The sequence below is a fragment of the Manis javanica genome, chromosome 9 (assembly GCF_040802235.1).
Source record: "Manis javanica isolate MJ-LG chromosome 9, MJ_LKY, whole genome shotgun sequence".
NCBI lineage: Eukaryota > Metazoa > Chordata > Mammalia > Pholidota > Manidae > Manis > Manis javanica.
The window spans coordinates 77,311,535-77,329,000 of record NC_133164.1 but is presented as its reverse complement, the minus strand read 5'-3'; the positions used below and the strand labels follow the sequence as shown (position 1 = coordinate 77,329,000).

Below are 17,466 nucleotides of genomic sequence, written 5' to 3'. Positions count from 1 at the left end.
GTTGCCAAATGTACGAAAATGAATTTCAGAATGAAAGTAATGAAAAAGTAAATCTTTAAGTAATTCTGAAATGGCCCAAACATCTGAAATTAGCTTACTATGAAATCAGGGAACTGTTTTAGAGGCTATGGGATGTCACATGTACTTTTTCTTCTACTGTTTCTATTCTTAGCTATTGCTAATTTCACAAATATGTATTTTTAACAGCCTCCCCAAACCCGAAAGTAACAAAACACCTAAAGTACAGAGATGTCACAGTATTCATCTCTCCAATGGTGACACATGATCAGGGTTTCATTCTGAAGCACTGGTATTATACAAGACTTGTAACTACATCAGACATCTAACAAAAACAAAACAGAAATCCACTGAAGCTCTAAGGACCCCTTGCCATCCCGCAATGGACATGTAGACACTCTTTCCTGAGCTTATCATTCAAGCGCTCTGATCTGTGGCCATCTGATTCTGGCAGTCAGTGGTGTTTTCCTTCTCCCTTTTTATATAAACAAGGAGTAAGAAATAATGATACCAAATGAGGCTGGCTTGATGGGGTGCAGCAAGCTATAGAGAAGGAACATACAGAACAGCTCCAAGTACACAGTGAAGACAATGCTAGTAACAGTACCCACCCTCACACTCCAGAGTCCAGATAAGGCCCTCCGCAACATGGCCTCAAGTCCCGATCTTCTGCTCGGAATACTGTGTTGCTTGCTGCAGTGAAATGGTCCGATCAGAAACAAAGCACCTCTCCAAAAAGAAAAGGGAAGAGTTAATTATTCTTGATAAAGGGCTTTGTTTCCAGTAAGACTATTTCACTGCAGTGAGCTACATTAACATTGAGGCTACTTAGATGGTCATGTAGACAGGATTGGGATTTATGTCTCCAAGCATTGAACATGACAGTAATGTCACAAAGTTGGGATGTGGCAACAATTATTTGTACTTTATGCAAAAGGAAGAGCTGGAAAAAATCAGCAACAAACAATGTACTAAGAAGTATAAAGGGATTAGCTACAACTATTCCCCAACAGAAGACTTCTGATTCAAACTGCTCTCCCTCGATAACTTTACTGAGTTTGTTACCTCAACAGCATTGCTGATTAAAGGCACAGAGGCATCGTGATTTATTTTACAGTTTGGTAGCTCATTTGCACCCAGCTCATCTTGCACATCACTCCTCTTTTCTGCACTGCAGGCCTCTTCACAGGTGTCCAGACTGGAAGCACGCAGTGCGGCAGAGAGCACGTCCACTTGCGCTATTGGTAGAGCAGGAAAATGGCAGGTGAGTAGCAGAATTATTTCCTCTGCATTCTGTTATTAATGAAATGTATACTTTTTGACACTGCCATCAAAAAGATGGAAGAAAAAAAACTCTACTGTGGTAAATCATTAGTCCTCCAAGAGAAAAGTAGGAAACTAATATGCTTGCATGAGATTAAAAATGTTTATCCACTACTGTACATTATTCTGCGTTAGTATGAAGAAAAGTGCTATCTAATTTTGGAGGTACCTCCAGTTTATTAAAAGGAGTCAATTTCAGTATAAGTTAACTATGTTTTGGTAGTGCATGAATCAAACTGACAAGGCTTACTTACTAAGCTATTTTAGCAGAAGAGCAGTCACACAAGCCCTGCCAATATAAAACAATGGTAATTACAAAGATTTTTGGTGCAGTTACATTTAAACGTCTCATATTTTATTCCAGTTTATTTCATTTTTCTCTAATTCTTTTTGAAAAGTAGTGATTTATTCCAAACACAGGGATCCCAAATGAGCACTGTCTTGCTTACAGCAAACCAAAATGACAACTTACCAAGCAGTGGTTCCTACATCTGACAAACAGCACTGTTCTGAGTTATACCTTCTTTATAAAATTTGTTTCAAAACTAAAATTGAGCATTCTTCCTTCTCCCCACATAAATGACAGATAAATGTAGCAAAAAATATTGCTTAGCATTACTTTGAATAACAATCCACCTGGTATCTTAAAATATAAAAATTCATAAATTTTAACTTCATATTTACTACAAAGATTAGAAAGTATGTCCCCATTCCAATTTAAGATTTTTTAAAAAACAATCAGAGTAACTAATTTATTAAGATAGTCTATTACTATACTGCAGCATTTATAAAATCCTAGTCTAAGTACACTAGGTATCAGGCAATAAAAGAAATATACAGGTTGAGGCTCTATTCTATTAGGTCATTATTTGCTAAATTAAGTAAGCAAACTGAAGGTGTTTAATCATAAAAAGTTACTCATGAAAAATGTGCTCATTCTTTTGAGAATTTCAGCTGCAACTTGTATTAATCCTTTAAATCATTTTAGCTCTCCCTTTTGAAATCTTTAGTTTCCTAAACGAAATCAAAATAGTACTAGAATGTACAATAATACATAAATGTTAAAATGTTCTGTCCCATATAAAATGCACACTGTGTGTGTGATTGTGTGTGTGTGAGATCTTTAGTGCATCTTAATTCTGTTCCCTGGGAAGTACGAGTAAATCAGAGCCTTTGACAGAAAATGCCTTACATAGGTCATTTATCTCTAAATGGACTATATACTTCTCTTTGTCTAAGTTAACCTTTAGGTTTGTATGTTCATAAAAGTTTAAATGAGTTAAACTGTGAAGTCATCTTCTTAAAAAAATTGGTATAAAAGATCATGAAGATAGAGCCTCATGCTGATTTCTGAGGAAACCTGAGGCTTAAATTCTCCAGCTAGGAAATGAGGTAGAATCTAATGCTTGGGTAAATGATGAAATTTTAACAGGATATATACCACTGTGACGAATTATAAAAACTGAACACAAAGGTCTTTATCAAAATCTGCATTTTACTTATAACGTAAATAAGAAACCCCAGGATTTAACCAGAGATTTGTGAAGAAACACAATCCTACGACTCATGCTCAGACATAGGGACTACTTGGAAACTTCAAATTTTACTCCTTCCCTGAAGAAGCTGGTAGAGCTGAGGTAAATCTTTATAGTAACTAACTTTTCCACAAACTACATGGCACTAAGTCACAAGTTCCTAACAATGTACTGATTTCAATCAATGAACAAAATGAATTTTTCCACTGTGCCTAAATTGTAAAGGAATCTGAATTTGTGAACTTGGGCAGTCTTCCCTTTTGTAATCTATGAACCTAGCTGTGGTAACTCAAGCTGACATCAATGATTCTACTCAGTCATGGCTCAAATTCAGTCCTGAGTCAGCCTGGCAATCTCAAAAGCTAGGGATTCTGAAAATGCCCTGGGCAAAAACAGAAAAACCTCAAATTCCTAAGGTGTTTGGAAAAGAGGATCTCTTTACACCCTTTTCACATTTTACCACTTCCCTTTTTGGCCTTCCAGGTAGACTTATTTCTGTGCTGTAACTGAAAAAGGGCTTTCTTTTTCTGTCATGAATATATCATCTCATTCTAGTCCCTGAAAACATTAAAATTTTTGTTCAAAGAAAAAAAAAAACACCATCAATGCTTCAAGAAAGCTAAGAGTTAAATCAGCAAGACTGAAGCAAAGTCTTCCTTTAAAGAAACCTAAGTCTTGCTATTGCTTTCCTCACACTTCCCACCAAATAGCTAGCACCAAGGACAAGGAGAGTGACACACAGGCTCTCAAAAGCTGAAACCTGACTCTGAAGGGTGTGCCTGGAAGTGGTTTCTCCGGGGAGTGCTCCCCATCTTACTGCCCAACTGTCAAAAAAATTTACATATGCAACATAACTGGTTTAGTCCCTGGTTAGAACTTAGTTACCAGGTTTGGATTAAAGTTCTGCCTTTCAAAAAAGTAAACGCATTCTGACAGTTGAAGGAAATGACTGCCCACAGTGGCAGAATTAGTAACGAAGAAGCATCCAAAACTAAGGTATCCCCCTCTTTAAACTCAAAAAACCTTCTAATACCATGGGAAATTAAGGCAGAGTTACTAAAATTAACACAGGTTAAACATGCCCTCAGACTGCAATAAAATCAAATGCTGAAGAATTCTGTAGCCTAAGCAGAAAGTCTCCAGTGTTGCCCATCTGCTTTACTATAGAACATCTGGCACACAGGCCAGGCCGTTTATGTGCTAAGTGATTCACCCTCTGTGCTGAGGCCAGGATTTTTGTCTGGTTTGTGGCTGCCATCATATATTTAGGAGAGTACCTGGCACACAGTAGGTGCTCAATCAGTAGTGCTGAATAAATGCATCAATCAATGGATATGTTATGAAAGCAACATTATGAACAGAAAGAGCAACACCACAAATTTAAATTGCAGCAGGTTTAAGAGTTGAATTAGAAAATTGACTAAAATCACAATATAGTATTTGTACTGAAACTCAACTGCAGTCTAAATTTAACAGGACAATTTAAGTCAAACAGTACTGGTCATCTTCTGAAGCACAGAGTCGTATCTTGAAACTTGTATTCACATTTAAGTCTTTTTAAAAAGCACACTATGCATATTACTTTTAGCTTATTTCTTTAAAAAAGAAATAAAGTAGCTTAATTTCTAGTATCTTAGTATTTCAGTTAACATCTATTAAGTGCCTACTATGAGCTCAAGAAACTAGCAGAGCTTTCTGAGCAGCCTTGGAGTCTCATCAGCATTCTTTTTTTTTTTCATAAACATAGAGTATAAGACAAATATGAATTATTGAAGTTTGGTCAACTAAGCTGATAGATGACTAAATTTATTTAAACAAAAAGCTGAAAGCTATAAAGACATTTATCAAGAGCTGTCTATCCTCAGATGTGAATGTCTTTAATTTTAGGTGTAATTCTCTGTTACAATTCCCCTCTGGAGGAAGAAGAGAATGGAAGGATGGGGGAGACTACAAAGGCCCAATTTTGATCAAGAGTCTAACAAAAAAACCTCAGTATTTGCAACATCATCAAGTTGTCATAAAGGGCAAAATACTGGTTCAAAGAGGTGAAATCAGTGACAGGAGCCACAATGAGGACTGAGCAAAGAAAGTAAAGCTGTAAAGTTTCCATAAAAAATAATCTACCATGAAATAGAAAAAATGGATACTCTATTGAAAATAGTTTCACAATTTAATGAAAAGGAATTAACTACTTGCAGAACAAGGACTGTTCTCAAATATGTTATGTTTAGGACAGAAGTCAGGCTCAAAAAAGGCTTTTATCACTTGATTCTTTTCATGTGGCATTCTGGAAAAGGCAAAACCAGGCTGAAAACAGATCAGTGGTTGGTAGAAGCTGGGATGGAAGGGAAGACTGACTAGACAGGTACATGAAGGGATGGTATGTTAATGGAACTGTTCTGTATCTTGGCTGTGGTGACGGTTACACACAATTGTATATGTTTGTCACATCTCACAGAACTGTCTGTTCAAAAGGCTGAATTTTAATGATATAAACTATATCCCAACAAATCTAAAAAAAAATCTGCCAGTAAAAGTAACTTTCAACAATCAAGGGTATGAATTTGCCTTTAATCAAATCATCTCATTTTTCTCCTAGTGTAAAATTTTAATAGGAAATCTTAAAAAATCACAATAAATAAAAGCCAAATAAATAGAACTAACTTAACCACCACTGATGAATTTTCAAAGTTTAAACACAACAACATTTTTGTATGCTTTAGGATACTGAATGTATCACTTTATCTGCTTTAAAAATGGGTATTTCCTAACATTGAGCAAAAAAACAATCCACAAAGTGATTTAAAATCTGAAAACTTGTAGTTATGGGAATTTTCAAAATTTGTTTTTGTTTTGGATAACATTTCAGATTTTATGGCAGAGTTAGAGAGTCATTAGTAAGGGCCTTCTCTTCAAAGGAGCAGAAAGGTAACATTGGCATCACATTCTAGTCCAGGGACCTTAGGCCACTTCCTGAGCCCCGCAGCCAGTAGAACGGGGATGCTTCAGGACGTCTCAGTCCCAACTAGCTTAGAATACACATTACCCTTAATAAGAGGCAAGTTTTTAACTTTAACACAGAACAACCTTTAAGGCTGTTATTCACAATGAAAGAATTTAGGTGACACATGTGTAGTCAACAGAAAAAGTCAAAATAAAAACAAAGAAATCTAAATGACTCTTGTAAATGTCTACAGCTCTGAAAACATCATATTCCATAGGAAAATGGAAATCTTTGTCTTTTATTAATGGACTATAGTCTTTCCATAAAAAAAAAGTAACACTGCATCCATCTGCTACTATTTTATAAAAAAGGCTAATGAGACCCACAGTAAGATAGTTAGGGTAGGGCTCAAAATATTTAAAATTGTAAATGTAACACACTGAACGATTGTGAGAATTTCAGAGTGATCTGTGAATCAACAAATCTGTATATGCTACAGTGAGGAACATAATGAGGAGCTTATCTAAATGAAATTTCCTAAAAATCAGATTAATCTTATCTGTCAAGACAAGAACAGACTACTGTTATTTCTCAAGACAAGAATACATGACAATGCCCAAAATAAATTTTTTAAAGATAATTTTTCTGGAAAAGAAAGTCAGAAAATATTTTATATCAGCTTTAGAATTAAGAACTTTAGGATAAAGGACCAACACTTCCATACCTTTAACATCTGGATCATCAATATGCGGCTCCAGATTTTCTATCATTTCTTCAAGTTCCTTTCTAGTGGCCATAGTGATATTTGAAGAAGCTGGTACACTGACTTCAGGTGTTTCTTGTCTCTCTGGACTGAGTTTATTCGCAGAACCCTGCTCAAGCTCAATGTCTAGATCTATTTCAGGAAGAGGAGTCCTCCAGAAATGGAAGGAGTTGTACAGTTCCTCATCTAAGAGAGCTGAATCTTGTGAACTGGTGCCAACCTCTGGCCATACTGTAGATTTGTAGTTACCAGGTTTTTTATCATTCTCATTACTAGCTGTTTCCTGATGAGATTCTGAGGACAAAGTACAAAGTAAAGAGCTATCCATTGGAACACTTATTTCACTTGGAGATTTCCTATATGTTTCAGCACGATCTTCCATCATGTTTTCCAGTTTGACACTGGAATTGCTAATAATGGGATCTGAAGGAACATCTTCTGGCCTGATTTGCACATCCTCTGGGACTTCTTGATCTCTGATCCTTTTATGTTTCATTTGGGGAAAAAAAATGAAAGTATAAAAATAATTACTGAAAAAGAAAACCAATAAAAGATACTGCATAAAGCATTCAGACAAGTTAAATATTAAGGACTATAGATTATCTGTACAAATTAAGTAGTTTATGTACTGATAATGCTTCTTTTTCCATCAGTTGTTCTGTGTTCAGAGATGTAGAATCTGGTTAGCATAAGTCTAGATATTAAGCCATTATCTATTGGTTGGAGAAGACAATATTTAGGAATCCTGGGATTCTACAATACCACACTTACTTTAGCAATAAAAAACTAATGAAAAACAGTAGGAAGATAAATTCTACAAAGAATTTTAAGACAGATAAATTATCTGATTTTTAGGATTATTGCTATTCTGCTCCAGTAACATACTGAAAAACTGAGAACTGAAACCTATTTGCTTACATAAAAAAGAAAAAAGCCTCTACACAGCATTAGAAAAGATGCCTATTTACTATCTCACAAAATACATTAAAATCCGCTTAAGTCTAAATAGTTATTTTTCCAACTCTACTAGCAAAGGTTTTCCCAAAGGGAATCATGATTTAATTGCTCGGGATAGATGGTACAAGTTCCTAAATTAAAGTCCACTAGTTACCACTATCCATTACCTACAACTAAAGCACTGCAAGAGGTTTTAATGCTTACCCCTTATATTTTATTTCATTCAAATTTAACAAACATGTATTGAGCACCCACTATGAGCCAGGAAATGAAACCAGTATTGAATATATGTGAATGAGATGTAGATCTTGCTCGTGAGATGAGGCAAACAGGAAAAATAAACATAAGCAATTATTGCCAGAGTGGTAGTACAGAAGTATGCACACTGAACATGGGAGGCAGAGATGGGACCTGATATTAAAAGGCTTTAGGAGAAGATATGAATTGTGTTTAGAAGAACCAAAAATTGTTTATGAAGCTAAAGGGAAGAAAATTTTTCAAAGAAGAAATAGCATATGGAATGGCACCAGTAGCAGAAGAGGTATAACAGAAAAACAACAGAAACATGTTTATTATGGCAGAGGGAAGGCAATGACGGGTAGCAAAACGAAAAACTTGGCAGGAAACACTTTATTTCAGCTAAAGCCTTCTGGAATTTATCCCATAGGACATAGGAGATAATGTAGCATATAGATAAACTACATTTTAGAAGACCATTCTGGAAGTAGTGTAGAATATGGGCTAGAAGTGACAGGAGGAAAGAGCAGGTGAAAAACACTGATGAGTTCTGAATGAAGGTGGTGTGCTTGGGGCTACAGAAGAAGCAAACACATTCAAATGATGACAGAGCCAATAGGATTTGTTCACTGATTACATGCTGGAGATGAGAAACAACGGGTGGAATGCAGCAAGACTTCCAGGTTTCCAGCTAGAGCAACTGAACAGATGCTGGTAGCACCAACTAAAAGTAAAAAATGCAAGAAGAGTTTAACGAGAAAGCTAATGAGTTCCAGCTCAGACAGACTGAGTTTGGCATCTAGGTGGAGATGTCCCTGAATCCAACTGTCAGACACTGGAGACAGATTTGGAGGTCCTCAACTCACAAGGATGTGTGCAGGGCTTAGATGTATGTGAGGCAAAAACATGAATGGAAGAAACCATGACAGTTGCATAGAATAACAGACTGAAGGCATTTTTCTTCTGAAAGGACAGTAAAGATAAGCTATGTTTGTAGGCTTAGAGAAAGAGGTCAGAAGAGAGGAAGGAATCAGAGACACGGGAGACTGATGAAAAGCAATGCTTTTCTGAGAAGAACGAATATGGGCTCAAGAACACAGGCAGACAAATTAAATGGGTGAAGAGACACCTCTTTTTAAGAAGTACGACAGGGGAGTAAGGATGGATATGTAGGAAAATATGTAAAGTGAGCAAGGAAAAAATTAAACATGCTCCCTTAAAACATTATGTGTCTTTAAATACACACAAGCAGAGACAGTAATAGGAGGACTGCCAGGACTGTGCAGTGATGTTAATGCTTTATGTAATATCCCAGTTATATAGCTACCATACTTGTTCTCATGAAATTACAAACTTCTCTCTGATTAGGTTTTATCTCACAGTAATGTTCACACTTTTTTTCAGAAGCATATTTTTAAAAACATGATTATTTAAAAAAAAATTTTAAATGCAGATGAAAATACTTAGGTAAGTCATCTGAAAACATACCACAGAGTCAAATAAAACATTTAAATTCTACTATTTCCCTTCCGTTCTTGTAACTATAAGATATATACTATGCACATACAGTAAAATTTTGATGTAACTGTGAAATAATGGACTGCAAGTTGTTAGATATTATCCCAGCACTGGCTCTACATTAATATAAAACTGTGAGTCATTTAGGGACTCAGATTCCATATTTACTCCTTAACCATAAACATGAGGGATTGGCCTAGATGACCTATATGATCCTTTCCCCCTCCAAATAATTCTTGAAGCTGGTGCTAATGCAAAATAAATGTATTTTACATGTATATGAATTATAGAATATTTTCCAATCATGTCCTTAATAAATCTTTTTCTTTTAAGTATTAGTAGGATACTTGGTAAATTTGAATAAAATCTCTAGACTGGATGACAGTATTGCACCTATGCTAATTTCTTAATTTTTATAATTGGACTGTGATATGTTAATGTGTTTTAAGGGTGTACACAGTGAAATACTTTAAAAAGGTAAAAGAGTAGTATGTTTAAAACTTGTTCTCAAGGAATTCATCAAAAAGAAAAAAGCAAGTAAAGTAAAATGTTAACACTGGAGGACCTGCATGAAGGGTATATGGGATTCTTTGTGCTAACTTTAGTTTTTCTGATAGGCAAACTAAATTTTTTAAATTATAGTAACAAAATTGTTTGGTGGGGGTAGGGAGTAAGTAGGACAAAATCTGTAGCACTTCATCTATTATCTGACAAATTTAAGAAACTTCCATTTAAAATGCACAAAAAGAATCTAATTAAAAAGCACTCAGTATACAAAATGATCCCAAAAACCTGCAGTTCCTCATTATCTCACCTGAGCAGTAAGATTAGATTTTAATATTTTTAGCAGCAAAAATAAAGAATGATTGACCATGTCATTCTATTCATCTAATGTAAGTTTATTAGTTTGTCCAAACTTAAACTTAGCATGAGTTTAAAGACATAAGTGTTAAATTCTGGGAAGAATTACTACATATATGGATAACATTTATTTCAATTTGTCAAAAATATAAATTCCCTAAATAAAATTTTCCTGGAGTTGGATAATAGTCAATGCAAGGTCAAGTTGATAAATACCAAAATTCTGATTCTTTATTGTCAGACTTCCAAATGCTATCATACAAGCAATCATTGTTCAGAAAACTGTTACGATTCTGCACAATGAGAGAATTATCCTATCTTCTAAGAGACTGTAGGTAACAAGCAGACCAAAAGGTACGCCAGAAATTTCTGTCAAAAAGAACCTGAAGTTTCCTTTAATGTTTACATAAATTTACAATTAATATCCTCAGAGTTCTTGAGTAGAGACCATGGGGCTGGAAATATAAGTACATATATTTCAAGGAGAAATGACCTGTGGAACACATGCCTAAGAATCACTGATCCTGAGATGAAAGCAAAGAACACTCTCCAAGATACATCCTCCAAGTACTGTGAATTGATTAAATGAAGTTTCAACATCAAATACTTCCAACATGTGTGTAATAACAATCAATTTTACTTTCACATGGTTGGCACTAAGCTAAATTTGTGTGGTTCAGTTACTTAAGGCTTTTGAGATTAAATCTATTATTTCCTTACAATAATTATTCAAGATATATTATATGCCAACTATGTGCCAGGCCCAATGAAGCTGCTAGTACATATGAAGATAAAAAACTAGTTTGCTGCCCTGGATGAACTTACTCATGGATGTTGTCTACTGGATGATAGATGCAAAAACACAACTAAAAGAGACACGATTAAAAATTAGTGCTTTACACATGGTGTGGGGGGGGAGCAGGGGGAAAACAGTGTAGCATAGAGAAGGCAAATAGTGACTCTGTGGCATCTTACTATATTGATGGGCAGTGACTACAATGGGGTATGGGAGGGACACAATAACAGGGGTGAATGTAGTAACCACATTTTTTCATGTGAAACCTTCGTAAGAGTGTATATCAATAACACCTTAATAAAAAAAAATTCAAGCTTAAAAAAAAAAATCAGTGCTTTAAGTGCTTTCATTCCAGTGCTATTCACAGCCAAGATGCAAAAGCACTGAACTTCCTGAACTCAAGAAAAGATTCTGGGAGGTAGGCTAGACAGCAAACACACTGATGTTCTGCTTGCTAAATGAGGTATGAATGGAATCGGACAGCTTCCCAAACAAAGCAGGGAGAACTAAAAGAACCATACTGTATTTGGAAAACAGTATAAGACTTGGTCTGACTAAACAGAAAAGAGAATGCTTATTTTACATAATTTAAAAATATAAATTTAAATGTATAACCTGAGACACAGAGTAAATGAAGAAAGATAAATCGGGTATATAAAGCCAGAGGTTTATAATCAGTAAATGCTTCAAACCATATTAAATGCTAGTAAGTGTTTCCAGGATCAGATGAAACATTATCTAATAAATAAACAGTAGTGGAAATATATTGCCAAAAACTTGCTTACTTAGTAAGATATTTGTTAGAAATATGAAACCTAGGCAAATGAGAGGACTTTGAGAACAGGAACCAAGTTCTATATTTCTATCTACAATAGCTGGTTCATAGTAGGTGCTCAATTAATTTTTGCATAACCAAGCAACCAATCAATCTTAATAACAAACAACAGTTTTAAGATAGCTTAACACAAAGCCAATGCAGTATTTAAGAGAGGGCAAACAAATGGTTCTGAAATTAATAATATATAAGACTATTCTTTTTGAAGCTAGAAATTAAAACTATACAAAAGCTTTTGTAATATTTAACACAATTCCTTCCTTAACCAAGAATTTTCCCTTCCCTCCCCTACACCATTAATACAATTCAATAAAGTCTAATAATATAATAAAAACCCAATGCTACAAATAGAACTGACTTGACATTGAGACCTCATTATAACGGAAGAGGAATTAAGGTTTGTAGCTATAAGAGAACTACCTTTAAACAGCTCTTCCAGTAATATTCTATACCAGCAGTCAGCATAACTACTTGCCATGATAGCTACCCCAAATGCTTTTGTCAATAAAATTTTATATGAACAGAACCAAGACTATCATTTAGGACTGCCTATGGGTACTTTCATACTGCAAAGGCAGAGTTGAGTAGCTGTGGCAGATAAAAATATTTATTATCTGGCCTTTTAGAGAAAGTTTGCTCACCTCCACCCTACATGATTCTCTCTAAATTTAGGAGTTTCACTTACTCTTTCTCCAGATTTAAAAATAAAGTGAAAAGGTACACTGACTTTAAAAATGAAAAACAGGTAACACTGCCCCCAACACCATTTTTGTCACACTTGTTGCAGCAGCTCTTTTCAAAAGAACTGACAGACTTTGCTTGCTGGGAAGACAGGTTTAGAGTGATTTTTCTTCCTTTACAAAAAACAGTACCTCAGGTTTGTATGGCTATTCAGCAGGACAGTAGGAGAACGGGCAAAAAGGTAAAACAAGGCAGCAGAGAAGAAAGGAAGAACTGCCAAATCAAAACACCAAGAAAGCAAATATCACAGTATCAAGACCTATAGAAGAAAATGTCCATTAGCATCATGACAAGGGAGGGACAAGACACTACGGTAACTCAAGCATTATAGCAGGGACTGTTTCAAAAACATGTACTAAATTATGCAAGTGCACGCCTGTAAAAGTTTGTGCATACTTCCCATGCACTAAATTAGATTTGAATTGTTTTCCCTAAATATATATTATGATAAATTTTAAAAGCAAAAACTCAGTAAAAATTTTTAATGCAAAAAAATTTCAAAATAAAAATCAAAGTTGTCCTTCCTAAGCTTTCTTTAAAATTTCATTGCCCTATTAGATTAATACACTTAAAATTGACATTCTAGTTAATAAGTACACTAATTTGGTGCTAACCATTAAAATACTTTCCCCCACAATTGAGATATTACAATCATCATTCTGTAGACAAAGAATCTAAGATTCAGTTAAATCAATTGACTAAAAAGAAAAATAATAGTAAGAAATGGATTATATACTAAAACATATTCCTAAATTAGGTTTTTACTCCTTAAAAAACCAAAACCTTAAAATTTTATAACCATTACTTCATATATTCCAAATGTCAACAGATAGCTTATAAGCTAAATTAGGAATTTATTAAATAAACTTATTCAGAAATTATTATTAAAGCTATCATTTGTGGATTTCTATATGCTTGGCAGGCATCAAGCTAAGTGTGCTACATGCATTTTCATTTTCTCATTTAACATGTAACTAATGAAAGAGATATTTAACAAATGTACTTAAAAGTCTGTAAGAATGTTTAACAATTTTTATAATCAAGAGAAATAGCTTTCCAAAAAGGGCATTTATTATAAAATAGTGGAAATGAAAACAAATGTTCATAAGCAGTAAAAGTGAAAAGCAAAGTTTTAAAAATTTATACCTATTTTTATCTTCTATTGATGTATCTTCTGAACTTTTGTTTTCCTCTTTAAAATATTGGCCTGAGCTAGATGGATTAGCAAAAGTAGATATGAAAGGTCCCAGAGACTGAAAAGCTGCTTGGCGAACCTAGGAAGAAAAAAGAATAATAAAACATAAAAATATGAGATTATTCATACTCTACTTTCCATAAACTGAAGTGTGTTTAAGATAAAGTTTTTCTAAAAGAAACCCAGATTCAGAAGTATATATAACTCATTCTTCAACTGGGGTTTAAGATTTTTTAATAAACTATTTTCTTTGTTACTTTCAGTTTTTTTATGATTATGGCTTGAATATTTAATCCATGAGAATATGAATATGATATCTTATGTAACATCTGAATGGATCAAAACTAAAGACAGTCCTCTGTTGTATTCTCAAGAACAAAAGGATAAAGAAAATGAAGATTGACAAAAAGAAAATAAAAAGCAATGGTCAACAAAAATATGATAAATTCATTTAATATTTTCAGGTAGGAAAAGCTAATTTATTCACTATAAGAAGCAATACAGATGTACCAGAACTCATCAGAAATACTGACTTACATTACCTTCCCAAGTTTTAAAGATTACATGAAATGTGTAAATTTTACAAAGAAAAATACATGTGAAGTATGCCCACTATTAGTATTTACCTGCTTGGAGAAGCAGACATAGTGTATGTGGGAATGTACAAATTTTTTCCCCTTCGTAGTTTAATAAAGATTATTTTTGTAAAAGCATAAAGGTAACTTTTAAAAGTATATGCATGCATTTAGTATACTCTGGATATTGTTACAAGAGTGAGCCTGTTTCAAATACACATAGGATTTATACAGACCATAAATGACTTGAGATTTAAGGAGTTCTTCATTTTAATATAAACATTCCCAAATTAATAGGGGATACTGCATGTGACTGAGCCAAAAGAATGACAAAAGTTTCTAAATTAAAACATCAAATAAGCTCACTGACTAACAAATCTATACAAGATATTATAAAAACATGAAAATAGTACTAAGATTTAAGTCTTTCCTCCTATGTAGATTTTGTTTGAAAATTTATGTGTTGAGGTCCTGAGATCAACTTTGGCAAGGACAATGTAAGGAGCTCCACTGACCCACTCCTTAGTGATAGAGGTAAAAAAGAAAAAAAAAGGCTGCCACTCAACACCTCAGTGAATGGTCCTAAGGGCAAACAACAAGGAATATCTGTTCAAAAAAATCTTCAAAAATTCGGTTAAAAAGCTGAGAGTCTGTGGTATCTGAACCAAGACCACCCCAGAGAGGTAAAGCTTCTACTCCACACTGTTGCAACCAAGAACTGTGGACTCCTTTCTTCCAGCTCCCAGCCAGAGGGCTGTCAATGTTTCTCATCCTGCCCTGGTTCCCTATTGCTGGGGCCAGGTCCTGGTCAAGTACAGTGGAGAGGCTCAGGCTCCCTTATCTGCCCAATGCCCATTAGTGGAATGAAGGCTTTACCTTGGATGTGGTTCAGAATACTGGGGCCCCAACAGCTCCTTCCAAGAGAGACAGCCAAGAGAACCTCAGTCTGCTGTCCCTCTCATTCCCACCAAATTACTGTCATCCCAAGGGTGACTGTGGGCATACTCAAAGCTGCGCCTCCTAAAGGGAGGAGTAAGAGTCCAGTGAAGTATTCCAGCTAGTCACTAAACAAGCAATTAACAGAAGCCCCAGAGAAGGGTACCAGTACACAAACATGCTATAATATATTATCTAAACTGTCCAATTTCCAACAAAAACTGCAAGGCATACAAAAGAACAGAAAACTATGATCTATATACTTCGGAAAAATTAGGTAACAGAAACAGCATGTGAAAGCAGTAAGATGTTGGACTTTACAAGAAAAACACTTCATATTAGCTATTATAAATTGCTCACAAAACTAGAAGAAAGCATAATCCAAGAACTAAAGGCAGTAATGAGGACAATGTCTTATCAAGTGAGGAATATTAATAGAGAGAGAAGTCATAGTTATAGAAATGGAAGGTCTGGAGTTAAAAAGTACAATTAACTGAAATAAAAAACTCACTATGTGAACTCAACAAGTAGTTCTTATGTCAGTAAAAAGGGTAAGTGAACTCAAGATTTTTCAATATAGACTGCAATTTGAAGAACAGAGAGAAAAAAATGAGGACAAATGAACAGGGCTTTAGAAAAATGGGATAACATTAAATGCACCAACATATGTGTAATGGGAACACAAGAGGGAGGGAAGAAAGGGAAAAAAAACCAAAATATTTTAAGAAATGATGTCTCAAAACTTCCCAAATTTGTTAAAAAATAAAAACACATCCAGGAAAGATGTAAGAACCTAAAAAAAGATCTACAAATTCATCGCACTAAGAATAATTATAGCAAAAACAAGGAGAAAATCTTGAAAGCAGCAAAAGGTAAGTGACAAATCACTTACAAGGGAAACTACTTAAGATTTAACACCTGACTTCTCAGAGGAAACAGTGGAGGCCAGAAGGCACTAGGGATAACATATTCAAAGTGCTCAAAGAAAAAAAAAACCCATTAACCAAGAATTATATACCCAGCAAAGCAATCTTTAAAAAATAAAGGCAAAATAAAGACATTAAAAGATAAAGAAAAACTGAGTATTTATTGCCACTAGACTCACGTAACAAGAAATACAAAAGGAAGCTCTTCAAAGAAGTAGCAATACTCCTATCAAACAAATAGACTTCTAAACAAGGTAACAACAGAGAAAGGATGTTATATAATGATAAAGGGATCAGTCCAAAAAGAGGATATAACCATTATAAATATCTATGCATCTAAGATAGGAGCACCTAAATATGTAAAACAAATACTAACAAAATTAAAGCAGGAAACAGACTGCAACTCATTCACATTAGGAGACTTTAACACACCATGTACTTCAACAGACATATCAACCAGACAGAAAATAAATATGGGAAGAGAGGCACTGAACAACACACTGGATCAAGATGGACTTAAGAGATATATACAGAACACTCTATCCAAATGCAGCAGGATATACATTTTTCTCAAGTCTACATGGAACATTCTCCAGAACAGATCACATACTAGGCCACAAAGAGCCTCAATAAATTAAAAAAGATTGAAATTGTATCAAGCAACTTCTCAGACCACAATGGTACGGAACTAGAAATAAAATACACAAAGAAAACAAAAAGGCCCACAAACACATGGAAATTAAACAACATGCTTCTAAATAATCAATCGCTCAATGAACCAATCAAAATAAAAACCAAGCAATACATGTAGCTGAATGAAAACAACAAAAAAACAGCCCAAAATTTATGGGATGCTGCAAAAGCAGTTCTAAGAGGGAGGAACATAGCAATACAGGCCTACTTCAAGAAAGAACAATCCCAAATAAACAGTCTAAACTCACAACTAAAGGAACTAGAAAAACAAATGAAATTCAAAGTTAGCAGAAGGTGGGATAATAACAGTGGGAAACAAAATAAAAAATGAACAAGTGGGACTACATCAAACTGAACAGTCAACAAAGGACACCGTCAGTAGAACAAAAAGGCATCCTGCAGTATGGGAGAATATATTAGTAAACTATTTATCAGTTAAAGGGTTAACATCCAAAATATATAAAGAACGCATATACCTCAACAACAAAAAAACAACAAAAAAACAACCTAATTGAAAAAATGGGTGGAAGACCTGAACAGATATTTCTCCAAAAGAGAAATACAGATGGCCAACAGGTACATGAAAAGATGTTCCAAAGTCTCTAATCATCAG

At 34.6% G+C, this 17,466-nt stretch overlaps 1 protein-coding gene across 9 annotated transcripts in view; it reads right to left on the bottom strand.

Annotated features, from left to right (window-relative positions):
* Positions 1-17,466, bottom strand: part of PPP4R1 (protein phosphatase 4 regulatory subunit 1) — a 68,438-nt gene that overhangs the window by 12,974 nt on the left and 37,998 nt on the right. For all 9 annotated transcript variants that reach the window (XM_037001061.2, XM_073212811.1, XM_073212810.1 and 6 more), the window contains 3 exons: positions 13,675-13,802; positions 6,545-7,065; positions 1,084-1,256 (listed from right to left, as the gene is read on the bottom strand). In XM_037001061.2, the coding sequence (XP_036856956.2) occupies positions 1,084-1,256; positions 6,545-7,065; positions 13,675-13,802 (822 nt within the window). The remainder of the gene's footprint in view (positions 1-1,083; positions 1,257-6,544; positions 7,066-13,674; positions 13,803-17,466) is intronic.